General features: G+C 34.3%; 1 protein-coding gene across 3 annotated transcripts; it reads left to right on the forward strand.

Moving 5' to 3' along the window:
* Window positions 1-234: 234 nt before the first annotated feature.
* LOC127520006 (CD276 antigen homolog) lies at window positions 235-12110 on the forward strand. 3 transcript variants are annotated; one of them, XM_051907724.1, is made up of 6 exons: window positions 235-357; window positions 788-995; window positions 1253-1326; window positions 10280-10320; window positions 10395-10721; window positions 10846-12110. In XM_051907724.1, the coding sequence occupies exons 3-6, from the start codon at window positions 1295-1297 to the stop codon at window positions 11076-11078; spliced, it is 633 nt and encodes a 210-aa protein (XP_051763684.1). In that variant the 5' UTR covers window positions 235-357; window positions 788-995; window positions 1253-1294; the 3' UTR covers window positions 11079-12110. The 3 variants fall into 3 exon arrangements, with proteins under 3 accessions (XP_051763684.1, XP_051763685.1, XP_051763686.1); XM_051907725.1 differs by having other exon boundaries at window positions 788-980; XM_051907726.1 differs by lacking the exons at window positions 235-357; window positions 788-995; window positions 1253-1326 and adding an exon at window positions 7273-7492 and having other exon boundaries at window positions 10846-12105.
* The last annotated feature ends 5431 nt before the right edge of the window (window positions 12111-17541 follow it).

Here is a 17541-nt window from a genome sequence, read left to right on the forward strand (position 1 = left end):
TTGGAGTGTACATAGTGTACTTTTCCAATAAAAAACTGCCAAAAAAAAGACCATTTCTTGTTGGCAATTTTCGAATTATGTCAACAATGAAGAAATTAACTTTTGAAATATTTATTTTTATATTGCTGTATATGTTCTGCCTCATTTAATTTATATATCTGATGTAGAACCGGAAAGATTCTTGTTGGGAAGGAACAGCCAATCAGAGCACGGGTTACTGCGTGCGTCAATAACTTTCAGTTCCGGTTGAGCTGATTGCATGAAGTGCCACACCTAGGTCTCGCCAGAATACAGACTGAATTTAACTTTGCTTGGTTGAGGATGATATGTGTTCAAGTTGTGCGTTAATGACAACATGTAAGTTCATTCACATTTGTCCTTTACTGAATGTGTTGTATGAGGAATAGTTCATAAGATATTGTGAGTTCATTCGTGAAGATCCAGTGACGCTAAACCCAGCATCTTGCCTAAGCCCTTTATTTCACTTGTATATTTACTACATTTGGATTCAGTATATTAATAGCATTACTGATTGATATTTCCAGTGTGTAGATTTGAATGTTTATACTTTCGCTCTGTAGTTATTCTTAGAAGTTTAATTATCGGATTGTGTGATGACGCAGCAAATAATTCCATTTATGAGCGCCATGCGCCATCTAACGGTGAAAAGTGGTATTACTGCAGATAATTTCATGTCTACAATGAATAGCTCATAGTATAAATGCCGGTTATTATATTGATTGAAGTTGTGGATGTTACTAATGGTGTTTATTGTTAATTGTTTCAGACCACACCTATGCCTACTCCTGTACAGTAACCTCACATATCATTATTGTGAAGATAATGCCAAGCAATGCCCTGTGGTCTGGCTGTGCTGTTCACTGTGCTGATCATTGCTGAACTAAAGACTGTTGATTCATATTCATGCCTCCTGTGTTCTGACCGACACACCAGGGCGAACACAGCTACCCTAAACCAGTGTAATACAGTCATAAGTAAACTCCATTACAATTCTCATTCATTTAAACTATGAATTGGTTTAAACAAAACAACAACAAAAAAATCTTTCATGTATAATCTTTCTTTCTGATCAAACTGGAACAACATCAACAACAACTAAATGGATGATTTAGTAAAATGAGTAAATGAGCAAATCAGTGATTAATCAGTGAATCAGTAATTTCTATCAGTGAAAAACTGATATTAGTCACAAATTGGAATATTGACAGCTTGATCTTCTGACATTTTGCAGAATCATAATTTGAGCAAATGTTTATCCTGAAGATTTCTCGGAATGAACAACTTCACCTTGAGAAGAGCATTAAGGTAATATAATGACATCATGTGACAGCAGGTTAAACTTGAGCTGGACTTACATCATGCTCAGCAGAATAAGGAACGAACGCTTTCTAATGAAAACACGTGTATGTATATGACAGAGTATAACAAAATATTGCTATACTGAAGAATATAATATACTGTTACATATCCATAAGTATGTGAACACTCTTGACTGTTGAAAGATTTGCAACCATATATTAAATAAATTTCCTTACAAACGATTTTGATTTTTGCAATAATTTTAGCTGCCTTAAATTGAGCAATTATTTATAATTAATATTTATTAAACAATCTTTAAAACTTGATTCATGTTAATGAATGTCAATGTCCTGAAATTAAATGTGCAATTATGGATACCTATTCATTATGAATTATTGACAAACTATAATGTCACTATTCTAAAACATATAAACAGTAGTTTATACAGAATTCTGTTGCTGACATACGACCGGACCCCCAGGACTCATCAAGAGCCTTATTGGGCCATCAGGGTCATTTATTTATTTAAAAACAAAAACAACAAAAAATGTAAAATCTTAGAACTAACTAACCATTAACATGCAAATGATCTGAACACCAACCTTCACCTTGTTTCATCTACACTGTTTATTGAGTCTTGAAAGTCACATACATACAGTGAAACACCTGAATGCAGTCTGGTGCTGTTGCTGAGTTTTGGAGGTGTGTGTGTTCATACAATATTTAACACTTCAAATATCCCAGTGAACACTGAAGATCACTGTAATCGTTACAGACATATTTATTTAATAAGTTTTGTACATGTTAGCATTTTCACACACACACACACAAAAAGCTATGACAAAAGCTGTTTTGAAGTGTGATCAATATTGATTTGATTTATTTAACAGAGGTTAATTGTTAAAAAATAAATCTAATGTTTTTCACAAGTGTGAAAAAAGTGTAAAACTTTTCACATACTCTAGTTTTGCAGGTATCTCACACATCTCACCACAGTTCTTATGTCTTATACTGTATTTAAACAGTGTGATTTTCTGAAATCTCTGTCATGAATGTCAAGAATGCAGAGTTTCCAGTTCCTCATCCTGTCCTGCAGAGAAAGAGAAACAAAAGAGTCAAACATACAGCCTTTTCATGAATTTGCCATTCAAATTTAATTCAGATTTGTTTATGCATATCGGCATAAAGGTTTGGTTGTGCGTATTTCCGTAAATAGTTGCTTTAATCAGATTGAACTCTTTGGCACACATTTGTTTTATATCTGTTTATTTTAGTTAATAGTTGTCCTGAATTTGACCTATTAGTTTTCCACCAAATACCTGGCATGCAACAGCAGAGCAATAATTGTATGTATTACAGCATTGTTGTATTGTGTTTTTGTGTTATAATGGACACAATAACACCTGTTCTCATAGTGCTCTGTCTATTTCTTAAATACATAGATGCGTCTCATTTAGTTAGCAGAGGCATGTCACCTGATGCCAATGTTTGATGTTTTACATTTACTAAGGCGTGGTGTTACTGTGGCGACACTCCAGGATGCACCAGGATGCTGGAGTTATAAACAAGTGAAAAGAGCCGCATCCATTTCTCTAATAAGGGCCTCATTGGCCCCTCAAAGGGCCCTAGTGCACTATACCACAAATTAAAATAGCCCAGTGAAATAATTAATGTGTTATTGAGGATTAATTAGATCTGGTTTGCAGTTTTAATATTAAAGACCCCCTGTGGTGAAAATCAAGTTTTTAACATTGTTTATATGACTATATAGTGTTTTTAATATGCTTTAAGACAAACCATGTGCAAATTTATAAGTCAGCACCATTGCTGAGTATTTTATGTTTGAAACTGCAGTAAACCAAAGACAGTCTCAAACCCACGGTTTGAAATCGGTGGTGTTTGTGACGTCAGACTACCTTGTAACCAATCACAACAACATGCTGGCTGGCTTTAGCGTATCATTAACTATGACTGCTCTGAAGTCTCGAGAGAAGCCAGGTTATCCCGGTATATCTTCTGTTGATATGAATAATTGTGTAGATTTATCAATATAGCCAGTCTATTACGATGTTATGAGCTATATGCCTTTCTCCACTGACGTTCTGAGTTGTTCAAAGCGTTTGTAAGGATGCTGATTGTTAGAAGGCAGCTGTCTGACTCTGTCTGAGATGAAGAACAGGAACGGTGTGTGTAACATTAGCAACACATTATTAGCTGTTTGATAAAGTAGTCAGGCAAAAGGCTAATCATATTAATTCATATTAATTAATGACAGAACCGTTGCAAGGGCTGTGCCAAGTGTGCGAGCGCATAGGGGCTTGCGTCAAAGTAAAGTGACAGCTGACTTGAAGTAAAGCCAATAAAGTTCATGTTTTTGTCTTGAAATATTTTAATACTATAAAACATAGCTAAAACAATATTGCTCTGGGCGTGTGCGTGTGACCGTTTTACCAATTCATAATTTAGAGCACAATTTAAGCGTCAGAAATTAAACTGAATATACGAAGCGAAGCAAGCTTTTTTCTTAAATATCCACAACACAACAAATTGCTCGTCACTATAGCAACAGTAGACTCTCCGAGCTGGCGTGAGCGAGTGGAGGCGGGGCTAATTTGCATATTCATTGATCCGTGTATATTAAATGAGGCAAGGGTGTAGAGTTACATTCAAGCTATTTTAAGGCATGAAGAAATTTTTTCCACTTGAATTTTTTTTTTAAAAATATGTCATTTTGGTGATCAAAGATGAGTTTTAAGGGATAAAATAATTGACTACAGGGGGACTTTAAACATAAAATCATATATAACAAAACATTAAGAAACACATATGTCATAGAAGGATAAGGGTGGTTGGGCCCTTTCTAAACTCTTAAAGAGGATTTTTCTCTTCACTGTCTATGTGAAGAGGAAATCTTTTACTTTTCATTACCGAGGATAAGCGGTATTGGGAATGGATGGATGGATCGAGTTAAAATATATCACGTTATTTAACATGCCTGACCAATAAGAGACAGCAATGTGTCGACAATCTCACGCCTTTTAGGATTCATGATTTCAGGCTTGTATAAAAATATTTCACAGTCTGAAAGCTCTAGAAACCCATGAGACCCACCATGGGATGGATGGAACTGATATAATGGCAATGACTGGAACAACAGCAATGACTTCAAGTCCAGACCATGACAAAGAAGAACAAAGTTTCAAATGTTTCATGCTGGAGAACAAGTGGGCAAAGGAAGTATCCGCACTAAGAAAATTAGAAAGACACAGACACAATATATATGACACAATGAAAAGACATACTTTAGTTGCACAAGCAAATGTATTACTCTGCCATGGCTAAAAAAAAGTCACCATTTGGTTTTAAATAAAGCAAATACTTAAGAGTCTAATGGATCATTATTGTAGTGATTAATATGTTTCTGGCTTGTTATATGTTTGGCAACAATTCTTTTAAACATAACTGATGCGGTGTGTAGCTTTTTATTTCTTAAACAACCATGTCGGAAGATGTATCCCATATTCCAGCCATATTCCAAGATGATGAAGAGCTCAAACTGTGAAATAATAGTGGTTCAGGGAGCCAGAGCAAACCTAAGGCAGGACACTGACACTGGACAACCTGTTCAAGAAGGAATGTGCGGGTCAAAGAGCTGAAGTTGTATTTGTAATTGCAAGGATGTGAAGAATGCTTTTTAAAAGTCGGAATATCATACTTTCCGTGGGAAATTCAAGCATGCCGCTGTTCGTCTTTGCGTCATTATGTCACGTCTGTTTACATAAAGAAAGAGTCCCAGCTAGTATAGGCTATATATCATGTGAGGATGCTGCAAGTGGCAGACCTTTTCTCACAGCAGCTGGAATAATCAAATTTATAATTTTGATGGCAGATTGTATGGTATGACAAATTAACGTTAGAGATTAGACTGTACAGAAATTGAAATCTACAACGCTAATACACACTAAATACACATAGTCACACAATGCTGATGTTGTTAACATTAACCATTTGAGAACAAAGTATAACAATACTAATAAATTGTACGGTTAGATGTGATATGAGCTAAGCAATCATTAGATTTAATCACCATTGGCAGAGCAATTTATTGAAAAAAAGTAACAGATTTGTCCAGATGATATTTTCTGATGAAAATTCTTATTTTGGTCATCCAAGACTACAATCTGTAATTTCGAAGTACAGTATCCACACTGATGTGGTGACTGACAAACAACTGCAGTTGCAGGTTTCAATCAGAGATGGCGACAAAGAGGCAAAATTACGGACTGCAGTTTTAAAGGGTTAGTTTACCCAAAAATGGGTAAAGTAAAACACTGCTTCGGAGCTTTGCGAATCGAATCAGTGACTCGGAGCGCCAAAGTCACGTGATTTCAGCAGTTTAGCCGTTTGATAGGAGATCCGAATCACTGATCTGATTCGTAAAGCTCCGAAGCAGTGTTTTGAAATCGCCCCATAACTATATTGTTGAAAAGTCGTTATTCTCATCGCTTTATATTATTACGTTAGAACTACTGAACTTGCATGAACTGTTTTAAATATGTTTTTAGTACCTAATGGATCTTGAGAGAAGAAATGTCATTGCTTTGAATGCAGGCCTCACTGAGCCATCGGATTTAATCAAAAATATCTTAATTTGTGTTCTGAAGATGAATGAAGGTCTTACGGGTGTAGAACGACATGAGGGTGAGTAATTAATGACATTAATTTTTGGGTGAACTAACCTTTAAGATAAGCAGTGAAGAAAATGGGTCTTTATAAATTAAAAAAAAAAAAAAGAATGCTGCGACATTCAGATGGTAGGGTCAGAATTTGGCATCCGTTTGGTCCTGCATTTCTTTGACCTGTTTGCCACAAACTGGATCGTGTACAGTTCAGACCACCAGATTTCTGGGAGACCAGAGAAGAAGAAACTGCAGTATTTTGACTTCAAGCTGCTGGCTGAATTAATGCGCAAGCACAGGATGGTCGAGAAATACATGTTGCTCCCTCAGCATAGGATCTCAAGCCGTGACAAAAAATGTATGTCCCTTCCCGATCACCATACTGCAACATATGTCATGATGAAAAAAATTATACTCCAAAATATAATTCATGAAGACTAAATCCCCTTGCCCTTTGCCTCAGTGAAGGTTTGAAAGTTTTCTCACTAAATGCAATGCGCTAGGCGTAACGCTTTTGCCGATAGTGACCACACTTCCCTTGAACATGTGGCAGTATTGGACCCCTTGGGAGTGAGAATGGGTTGATATTTTAATAAGGCCGAGAGGGGAACAACCTTGACCGTCACCAAGTTGGGACAGGTGTTCTGCAATTCTCATTTCAGTTTTAAAGTCCCCATGAACCGTAAGTTGCAACCGACATAACTTCAGTGTTGTGACGTATTTCCAAGTGAAACGGAATATTGAATAGAGGGCAGGGTTTTATTTTAGCGCAGCTCTTCCCTATCTCTCGCTCATAGCAGACTGACGGTTAGAGGGGAATAGTTAAGGATATCCAACCCAAGCCGTCAAACTGACGTCATCAGAGAAGGAACGCCATTCCAGAGCGGAAGAAAAATTTCAGATTTTGATTAAAGATCAACAAACAAATGTTTTCTGTGTGTTAACTTGCATGGATTAATTGTTCATCACAAGACTAGTAATGTGCGCTAACAAAGTAAATAGGGCCAATTTTGATTTCATGACGACTTTAAAACCAATATGGCTCCAGAGATATGGCTCTCGAAAGTGTGGGAGAAACATTATTTCTAATTTACATTGACATTTTTTCTGTCCATTTAAAATTTATACGTAATAAACTGAAAAGAAGTCAGTATTTTATTTTGTGCATGAAATTTGTGTGTACGGGTCTAATTTAAATTTTGGTATTCAAAATAGCATTTAAAAATACAACAACCTCTCTTTATATTTTTTTCTCGCCGTGGTTAAAAAAGAAAATGGACATAAAAGTAGCCGACACTGGCCGAAAATCTTCATCACACTCCAGCACTGCAGGAGTCGCTGTTCATTTTTCTAGTTGGTTTGCAACCCGGCAGTAAATCTACATAAGAAGAAAAGATCGCTCGGGGTCCACATTTCCGCATCTGTTGTCGGAAAAAGTAGTATTTCAGAAATATTAATACATATGAATTATATCGGGACACCATGATCATCGGGTATGTTTATGATTTTTGAATGAAATTCTGTTTTTACAAAATGCATCGTTCCCTGGAACTTCGGCAATTCGTACAATAACAAGATGCTCACTCGTATTTACATTTGGCCTGGTTTGTTTTGGTCCTTATTTGATTTATTTAAGACAGAATTAACAGGAAAACTCTTTGCACGTCATTAATACATTACACATGGATTGATTGATTAATTAATGATTAATAGTGTCAAAGTATCAGAAAGTCATTAATTTTCAATGTGAGCTGGCGGCGAGCAGCGGCGCATCTTGACGGTGTGGGCGTCGAGGAGAGTTGAAGGATTCCAGAGAACGCAGTTGTGTAAACTTTGGCTCTGAGCAAACATTAGTTCCCAAGCAAAACAAAGAAGAGGTGGATAATTGCCGTGACGGGTTTCCCAAATATACATCGAGTGTCTCTGTTTGCGTAGCTTTATAAATCTTTTGTTTCAAATCATTGGTTTGGAGCATGTATCAAACTGCCAAAGTCATGTGAACCACTGGAATTTCAAAAGACTTATGACGTAACGAAGCCTCGTTTTCTGATATTACATGACTTTGGTGCTCCGAACCACTGATTCGAAACAAAAGATTCGTAAAGCTCCGAAGCTTTATGAAGCAGTGTTTTGAAATCGCCCATCATTAGATATTGTTGAATAACAGGGTTCCTGTGGATCCTTAAAAAGTCTTATTTTTACTTATGAAAGATCTTAAATTTTAGATGACAATTTGACTTAGAAATATCTAAATCATTTACCAAATTAAAACTATCTAATTAGCGTACATATTATTTTTATTTTATTTTTCTTTGTGGATTTGCTTGTTCACGTGACAATTCGCGGGGCTCGCGGCATTTACGACAGCATATAACCAAAGACTATAGAATAACACAAGACGTGTCACTCGTATTGTTTTTTAATGGGAGAAAGTGCAGTGCGCAATATGGCAGAATAAGTCCCGCCTTTTAAATAAGTTTGTCAGTACAACATGCTGTAGATATTGACTGAAAATGTTCTGATTCTTTATTATTGTTCGGTAACACTTTACAATAAGGCTCCATTAGTTAACATTAGTTAATTCATTAGTTAAACTGACAATTGAAAATACTTTTAAAGCATTTATTAATCTTAGTTAATGTTTGTTTCAACTTCGTATCAGTTGTATTTTTTTTTAACTAACATTATCAAAGAATAATTAATGTAACAAATCTAGGTATTGCTCATTGTTAGTTAGTTAATGCATTAACAAATGTTAACTAATGAGACCTTATTGTATAGTGTTACCTAATGTTCTTTATAATTCTTTTGAATCTGTTTGAAACATTTTTTACTTTATACTTTTTTGTGCATTGTTTTGTTGTATTTAGATGTTCAGTTCTTTTCAAGAGAATTAAAAAAAAAAATAATAATAATTTTTTTTTGGAACTGCAATATCAGGATAATACCATATACCGTGATAAAAGCTTCAACAATTATTGAAACATGAAAATTTGATACCATCACATGCCTACTTTCAAGAAAAGTTTCTTTATGAGCTCTCCATTACTCTGTGCCTCATTTACAAAACAGAATGCTCTGAACAAACATATAATCCTCCGGCGCAATCCAGTCCACTTGTTACTTACTGTACGTTGTGTTGTACAGTATGTTGGGACGGAGGCGCCAGAACCGATAGAATGCACTCTAGCACGATACTTCAAAAGCAGATCGTGGAGACATTTTACTCGTTCACAATCAAAAATCATCACGTCGCACACCATACGTCAAAGCAAACATTCTTTCACTCTTCTGTTTGTTCTGTTGTCAGCAGACTTGGGTGTGGAGTATGTCAGAAACTGAACACGTATCTGTAAACTGTATCCAGTGTAGACAGCTTCAGTGACTATAATGACTTGACTTAACGTGACGCTCACATCCAGTGTAGGCAAATGTCAGCCACTAAGTGACTGAATGCCAGTATTTGCGGTCTATGGTGCAATGATGTAACATTATTTGTCAATGTCTTGCTCTTGAGGCAGGTGTACGCAAATGTATTTGCTGTGTGATGTCACAGGTCACCCAACATCAAACCAGCTGTTTTTTAGAGCTTGATAAAAAAATGCTTTGTTTATGAGGAGGAAGTATTACGCTCTGAAACTTGAAAAGTGTTTTAATGGTACAAAGACCTCTTATGTCAAAAGACAAATTTGATTTCTCATGTCATGATCCCTTTAAAATTAGTTAATGGATTAATGTTAACTAATGGAAATGTTAACTAAAATATTATCTATTGTTCTTTTATAGTTCTTTTGCAGTTTAATCTATTTCAAACATCTGTTTACTTTATACATTTTTGAGTGTTTTATTGTATTTAAATATTCTTTTTCTTATTAGAAAAAAGTTATTAAACCTGTTAGGAGGACAACACTTAGGTTTTTTTATCTTAATTAAATAATGTGATAATAATGTATACTGTGATATAAGCTTCAGCAATGATCATGATATAAAAATATACTAACCGGCAGTGAGTGATTTCTCATTATTCTTTTAGTTTGTGTAGCTGGTAAACAGCAAATGTGGCTGCTGTCTCTAAAAACTGTGCCCACCTGTAGTATTTTACTACATTAGTGTGACGTCACAGCACGTCAGACAGCATTTCTAAATGGCATGTAACTCACAATGATCACCGGTGATTGGTTCTGTGCAGAATTCATTCATCTTAAACAAGCCCGTTGCTAATGTCATGCTCTACTGTGAGATAAAGGAAGTTAAAGAAACGTTTTTTTCTCTTTCTGCAGATGCTGTTTCATCTGTGTGTTTGCAGTGCTGGTAAACAAAGGTGAGAATCTGAACAACACATTTGAAAGATGAATTCATGACACTGACTGTGTTTAAAAGTTTCTGTCATTTCAGTGTCTCTGCAGGAAACAGTAGAGGCTGTTATTGGTGGTTCTGTTGTCCTGCCATGTTTTTACACTGAACATGATCTTGAACTACAAGACATTGATGTGAACTGGAGACACAATGGCAAAATGAATGTGTATGATATAATCAAGGGTGAAGATTCAGTAGAGCTACAGGACCAACGGTACAAGAACAGAACTAAAACTTTCCCTGATGAGTATCTGAGAGGAAACTTCTCCATTAAACTCAACAATCTCACTCACACTGATGCAGGAAAATACATCTGCTTCATCAAACACTCATCTGAACAGAGGACTGTACAGCTGCACATCAACGGTGTGTAAAAAAAAAAAAAAAAAAAAAAAATATATATATATATATATATATTAAAATATATATATTGTAGACGAATGTTTCCTTTATCACTGTGAGTTAATGTTTTCTTTCAAACTTGTTGCAGAATCAACAGCAGAAGGAAACAAATCACATGACCAAAGAGACCAAGGAGAAGAAACAGAAGCAGACAAGATGAAGACATCATCGGTCTGGGTTTACATTGTAGCAGCTGTAGCATCAGTAGTAGTAGTAGTAGCAGTCGCAGTGATTATACACTGTTTCTTAATTCAGAGGAAAAAAAAACAAGCTTTAGCTTCTGTCACGACTGAAGGAGAAACAAATACATGTCAGGTCTAAAAGTTTCAATTTTCACATCCTCACTTTTGTGACTTTAATATTTTAGAATAATGTTGTCAAAGACGCCCTGTGAGGCCAAACATAAACTTTTATGGTTGCAAGCCATTAAACTGGCAGATAGGACTGATGAAAGCTGTTGATGATTAGTGTACAATTAAAGCGTGCATTTGATGTAATCAATAGATCTACATAATATTCACATAGGGGGCATGATGTATTAGCCTGACAGTTACAGCATGAAATATTTATACTTATAACGTTACATGGATAATATTTAAACCTATAACATTCCTTTCAGAATTCTGACTTCTTTCTCCCAGTTCAGACTTTATAACTCGCAATTGTGAGTTTGTATCAATTTTTTCATAATTGCAGGATATAAGCGCTCAATTCTGCGTGGGAAAAAATGCAGAATACCGAGTTCATATCTCGCAATTCTATTTTTTCTTCTAAGAATTGTAAGATATAAACTAAGTCTTAATTGTGAGAAATAAACTTAACATTTTCTTTTTTTTTCTTTTATTCCGTGGCTTCCATTGTATCTCCAGCATCCTCTTTTACTGCAGAACTTTATTTTCTGTCACCAGGTTGGCTCCGCCCACAAAAACTTTATCGCTGTTTGCAAAAACCCAAATGGTCTCTATGTTACTGCCTTAACAATTCTGTACCTCAAGTGCTCTTTCTTCATGTTGTGTTTGACGATATTAAATGTATTTTGTATTCTTTATGAATTATTTTGTGTTAAATTAAAACTGCAAATTATTTACCAAATCTGATTCATTAATTCCTGATCAGTCAAAATAATGATTATTTTTCTGTCTGTCAGATTTCTATGAGTGTCGGATTGTCTTTTTAAATTAGTCATTTTGCAAAAGTTTTATGACAGTATTATCCTCTCCTACATTGACTCAAGGCCTTGTTGCTCCCAAACCTAAAATGTCTTAACAATTACAAGCCTTAGTTTTTAGTGTGTTAACATACAAGTTCCTGTAAGATTTCAGTCTGTTTCCCAGTCTGCTTCTCTTTATGTTGCTGTTCAGACTTCCAAAGCTTTTTTTATTTCATTTATTTATTTATGGAAAATTAAGAAATATTATCTGTAATCTGTAGTAATAAAATCTGTAGTTAAAACTGACAGTCTTAACTTTCTCTGCTATTAATTATACTGTTATAATAGGGTCAAAAAAACATTTATATTATTTGGCACAACAGAGATAAGCTGTACAAAAAGAAATCAATTTTATTTCTATAACTGGGTAAGAATAATATAATTTTGGTTAGTCAGTTATTTAAAGATAATATAAAGATATATTTTAATGAATGTAGTGTCTTATAGAATAATACATCCTTCTGTGATCTACAAAAAAAGAGATTTATTTCATTTTGTTTGTTATTGTAAATATACTAATAATAAGTTTGGACATTTTTTGTAGTATGGTTCATGATACTGCTTTGAATTATGAAAATAATATTCTTGCCTTTATATATTATAAAAGAGACAAGTTGAATGTTACTTAGATTTGTTTTGTTTTTAGCTACAGGTGAGATGAACAGCAAAGAATGAATTAAGAAAATGTCCTCAAACTTACGTGAGTATGAGAGGGAAGCTTCCTTTCATTGATGTTTTCGTTCTGATCCTCAAGTCAAACACTTCCCTGAATTATATCTCAAACATTCCTGCTGTCATTGTGTCAATATACAGTCCTGTCATTACTGAAAACGCACAACACGATCTTCCAGTTTTACCCTCCCTCCTGACCTGCAGACAAAATGAAACATGAAATAAACATTTAGATTCTCCATTCATTTGACTTTTAAATGTTGTTTATTAGAAGCACCAACAGATGGAGCTGATAGAACAGAAAAACAGTATTTGCTCTTTCTGAATGAATCAATGGTCAGCTCTTTTCTACAGCTAGAAATTACCTATATATATATATATATATATATATATATATACAGTATATGTGCAAAAAATAAAATTTCTTCCCATATCTGGACTCTTGTTTTCATCCTGACAAACTATAAGTTATGTATAGAAAGGAAAGTGTAATTGTCTCTGACAGTGGGAGGAGAGTTTTAATGGTTGTATTGTTAGTAAAACTGGATGAGTCGGTCAGCATGCATGGTATGTTCTTTCCAACGTGATCTCATGAAAAAACGTGTGTATTTTTACGTAAATTGTGGTTCTAGCACACGTACATTTACTTACGTTTTCATACACACAAAAACGTACAACATTGACGTATTTATAGCACTAAAACGTAAAAATACTTACATATTAACAGCAAAAAAGACGTAAATCATGTAACGTAAAGTGTGAATGTATATGAATTCCCATGTATTAATATTAAAATCGTGGCTTTACTGATTTAACGATGTTTTTAGTCTAATTTATTGAAAGCAGTTCACTCATCTACTTAATACAAAATAACATTTCTGTTCGTGACTTGTGCTGCTCGTTTCGGAGGATTACATAATGTTAAACAAGACTACAATTTGAAACCTTATGAATAAAATTTCTGTAATTGTTTAACCATTTTGTAATATTTAGTTTGTTTGCTGTGAGACACAGAAGGCGTTTTCTCCTATGCAGCGACTGACAATACAACCATAAGATACACCAAAACACAACATAAATTAACAAATCACATCCATTTTATTTGTTCGCTGTACTCCAAATCTTTAGAATCCATATGTTTGTAAGGAACAGATCCAAATTCAGCCCTTTATCCATCGATCTTCATCTTCATTCTCAGCAAAAGCGACCGTCAAAGCTCGCGCTCGTTATGATTCAAATTTGAAAGTAGCGCCACCCTCGAGAAGCGTTACGACATGGTTTACGGCACTGATATCAAACGCTCATTGGTTCTCACCTGCTTCGTCACAGATTGCGACATGCCGTGTTTCAGTGGATTGACATTTAAAATGAGTGCGTGCCTTCATGGACAGAAGCCGAATTTATCATATTTTCATGGATTAATAAGTTAAATTCTGCTCTGTACCCTATAAAAAACTATTACCGCCAGAGAGGACTGTGACTGGAACTCATCATCATTTGAACTACTTTTGGTACCACTTTTGACATTTTCGCAAAAAATAAATTATTGTGATTACGCTTGTTTGTCTGTCATTCTTTTATTTATAACAGTAGGTAGTTTAAAGAAATGGTTATGGGTAGGTTTAGGGGTAGGTGTAGGATTAGTGGCTCAAAATATCGTTTTAATCTTATATTTTTACTAAAATTGTCATTTTCCTACACATTTCTGTTCTTTATGTTTTATTCTTTTAACATTCTGTATAAAATGGGTAGGTTTAGGTTCGGGATGGGGTTTAGGGATCTTACATTTATCTACAAAACGATAAAATGGAAATTATACATATATCTTTATGACATGAAAGATACGTAAATATTTTACGTTTTTTCACTGTAAAAACGTAAGTATTTTTATGTTTTAGTGCCATAATTACGTCAATATAGTACGTTTTATCACCTTTCTAAACGTACAAAAATGTACGTTTTGTGTCTTTGAAAGTTACGTATTAATACCTACGTATTAACAATGAGACCAGGCTGGTTCTTTCAGATTATCAGATAGCATAATAATAATATAAATTTTGAAGCCTAATGTTTTCTTTATCAATAACTGAACGTTAATGAGAACTGATCAGTGAGAAAGTACCATTTCAACAAAATTTTACTAAATCTAAACTATTATTTTTCTAATTGTCTCAAGCATTCAGTTTGTCATTGTAAGAGCACAACACAACAGTTGTTCTCTGCTGCCCTCAAGAGGCAGAAAATATAAATGTTTTATTTTATAGGCATTACATTACATGTACACTTACTGAAACTGTTAACTCTTCTCCTCTGTGTTTTTCTAGACACCGCCACTCAGTCATAATAAGATTAGTGTAGATTTAGTTTGAACATTGGTATGCTCCCATGTGGTTTATCTATCATAATAATATTCCTTATGGGAAATAAACTGGACTTTTTGCTGTTTATGTGGGTAATCGCAGGAGTTATGGGAATACTTGCTAGTTTTGATTATTGTTGCGTTATTAGGTATTATGTATGTACGATCAAATAACATTAATAACAGTGGTTATAAAAACACAAAAAAACATGCTTAAACTTCTTAATGAATTGATGGTGTTAACAGGGTATTAGGTGTTGAAAAATGTGTTTGTGGTCAGAGCAAACTTCTGATTGATGTGGGAGAAGTGTCTTCCTGTCTGCTACAGGCTGCAGTAGATTCATCTTAAATGTTGTGTGAGGGGAACCAGGTCTCACTATTTTCAACTGTTTTAATCAAGCCAGTGACATGAAGATCATTCAGCTTCAGCTCTGTGAGTTTATAACATGATATGAATATTTACATGGGCTTTGTTATGTTATATGTTCGCAATGATCTCAAGTATTGTATTTTTTTATCTTATAGATGTCTTAATCTGTTGTCAAGCTGCAGTAGCAGATCAACTAACAGATTTGGGATCAAATGTGTCCATAAACTGTGATCTTGATGAAAATGAGGTTTACTGGATTTTACTGAAAACACCAGATCCTCCAACAGTGATTCTACGATCATTCCCAACACCACAATCACCTTTTTACTTAAATAAAACATTCAGAAAGAAATATTCAGTGCAATTTAAACATTGTCTGGTTATAAAAAATGTGACTGCTGATGAATTAGGAGTTTATTACTGTATAAACACTGATACTCCTCCAAAATTCAGCAACGGCTCCAGACTGTACATCAATGGTGAGTTCATTTACTCCTTCAGAGATCATAATGATGATCAGTGCAATTATTTACTCTTCATTTTATTGTTATTCACTACTTCAGTTTTTTAGACATGAATACCATAATTATTTCTTTTATTGATTGATTGCTCCACACAGATATGAATGTATAAAAAGCTAGATATTGATGTATGAAACTGCAGTCATTGTGCTCCAGTGGAGACTGTCAGTTTTTACAGATTATGAACACTTTCTTTACAGAATCAACTCAACTAACTGAGTGTCACAATCATACAGTGATGGAGTTTATTGATCAGAATCAAACACAATGTCAGATTATTATCATCATATCTGGTCTGATGATCGGGCTTCTGCTCATTGTGCTGATCGGTGAGTGACTGTTCTTTAGTTTAGAAAACAGAATATATGCAATTTGTAAAAAATATTAATATGATGCTCTTATCCAAAGGCAGGTGGAGTTTAGTAACTGTGTAAAAGTTCTTTATTTAGGATTGTTTATTCTGACTATTTAACAATTAATTTGTTATTTTTGTGACTTTGAATGTCTTTACATTTTAAGAAAGAATAATACAACCTTTAATATTGAATCCGATATCGGTGTTTGATTTTTAGGACTATTAAAAGTTATTGTTGTTGGAAACAGAAGGTCTGCAGAACAATCACAGCTCAACACTGATCTACAGCAGATGCAAGTTACACAGAATCAGGAGCTATTTCAGGTAAAATATGCAAAACCATCATTATAACTAATATTTCTGACTTGATAGTTATTGAAGAATCTTGACTTATTTAAACAAACTATTGCTTGTTTAGATTATGAAATTAATTTTGGTTCAGCAACAACTGCAGCAGGTACTAATATTGTTTTCCTCGTTGCTCTTTCAGTATGCTGAGGTGAATTTTACCTGCGTAAAAAATATTTGGCCCAGTCAAATCAACAGGACCCATTCTGCTCTAAAACTGCTGAAGTCATAAACACTTGAGTATGACTGAGCTCATACTTATATCGTACATTATATGATTATTAACTTTTTCAAGATTTTATTAACATATGTCTTTATGATTTCTGAGACCTTAAATTCCAAGTATAGCACAAGTTTGTTGTTGTTGTTTTATCACACTGTAAAAAAAATTGAGCTAATTTGAAAAAATAAAGGCAACCTCTCACATTCAAATTGAACACATTCACATGAACTTAAAAATTCAAAGGCATTTAAAGAATGTTTATCATTTAGCAATGTAAAGAATTAAATTGTTTTTTCATCTCCATGTTTGATTTTCAAAGCTTGATATGAACATTATTTGCCTCTTTAAAATTAGAGCTCACGTTACAATTTCTGTTTTATGTGTACAGTCTATAACATATTTCCTTTGTGTGTGTTTACTATGAAAAGAAAAAATGAGAGTAAGGGTCCATAAAAAGGCTGATACAGTAAAAATGCTAAAAAAAAATTTGGCTTTTGTTAGGGCAGTGCATCATATTTCAAGGCTTTATGTCCACTTAAACGAATTCTGTGGTGGCCAAAAAACCACGCCACATTTCTTTTTGGAAAGAAATTAATACTTCTTTTCAGCAAGGATGCATTAATTTGTTACAATAATGTTACAAAATCTTTCCATTTCAGATAAATTCTGTTCTTTTGAACTTTCTATTCATCAAAGGATCCTGCACAAAATTGTACACAACTGTTT

The sequence above is a fragment of the Ctenopharyngodon idella genome, chromosome 10 (genome assembly GCF_019924925.1).
Source record: "Ctenopharyngodon idella isolate HZGC_01 chromosome 10, HZGC01, whole genome shotgun sequence".
NCBI classification, from domain to species: domain Eukaryota; kingdom Metazoa; phylum Chordata; class Actinopteri; order Cypriniformes; family Xenocyprididae; genus Ctenopharyngodon; species Ctenopharyngodon idella.

Bases quoted from the DNA above. Each gene is read 5' to 3' on its own strand.
- LOC127520006 (XM_051907724.1), top strand. From the start codon at position 1,295: ATGAACAACTTCACCTTGAGAAGAGCATTAAG. The intron at 10,321-10,394 runs GTGAGAATCTGA...CTGTCATTTCAG, and splicing joins TGCAGTGCTGGTAAACAAAG to TGTCTCTGCAGGAAACAGTA. The intron at 10,722-10,845 runs GTGTGTAAAAAA...AACTTGTTGCAG, and splicing joins TGTACAGCTGCACATCAACG to AATCAACAGCAGAAGGAAAC.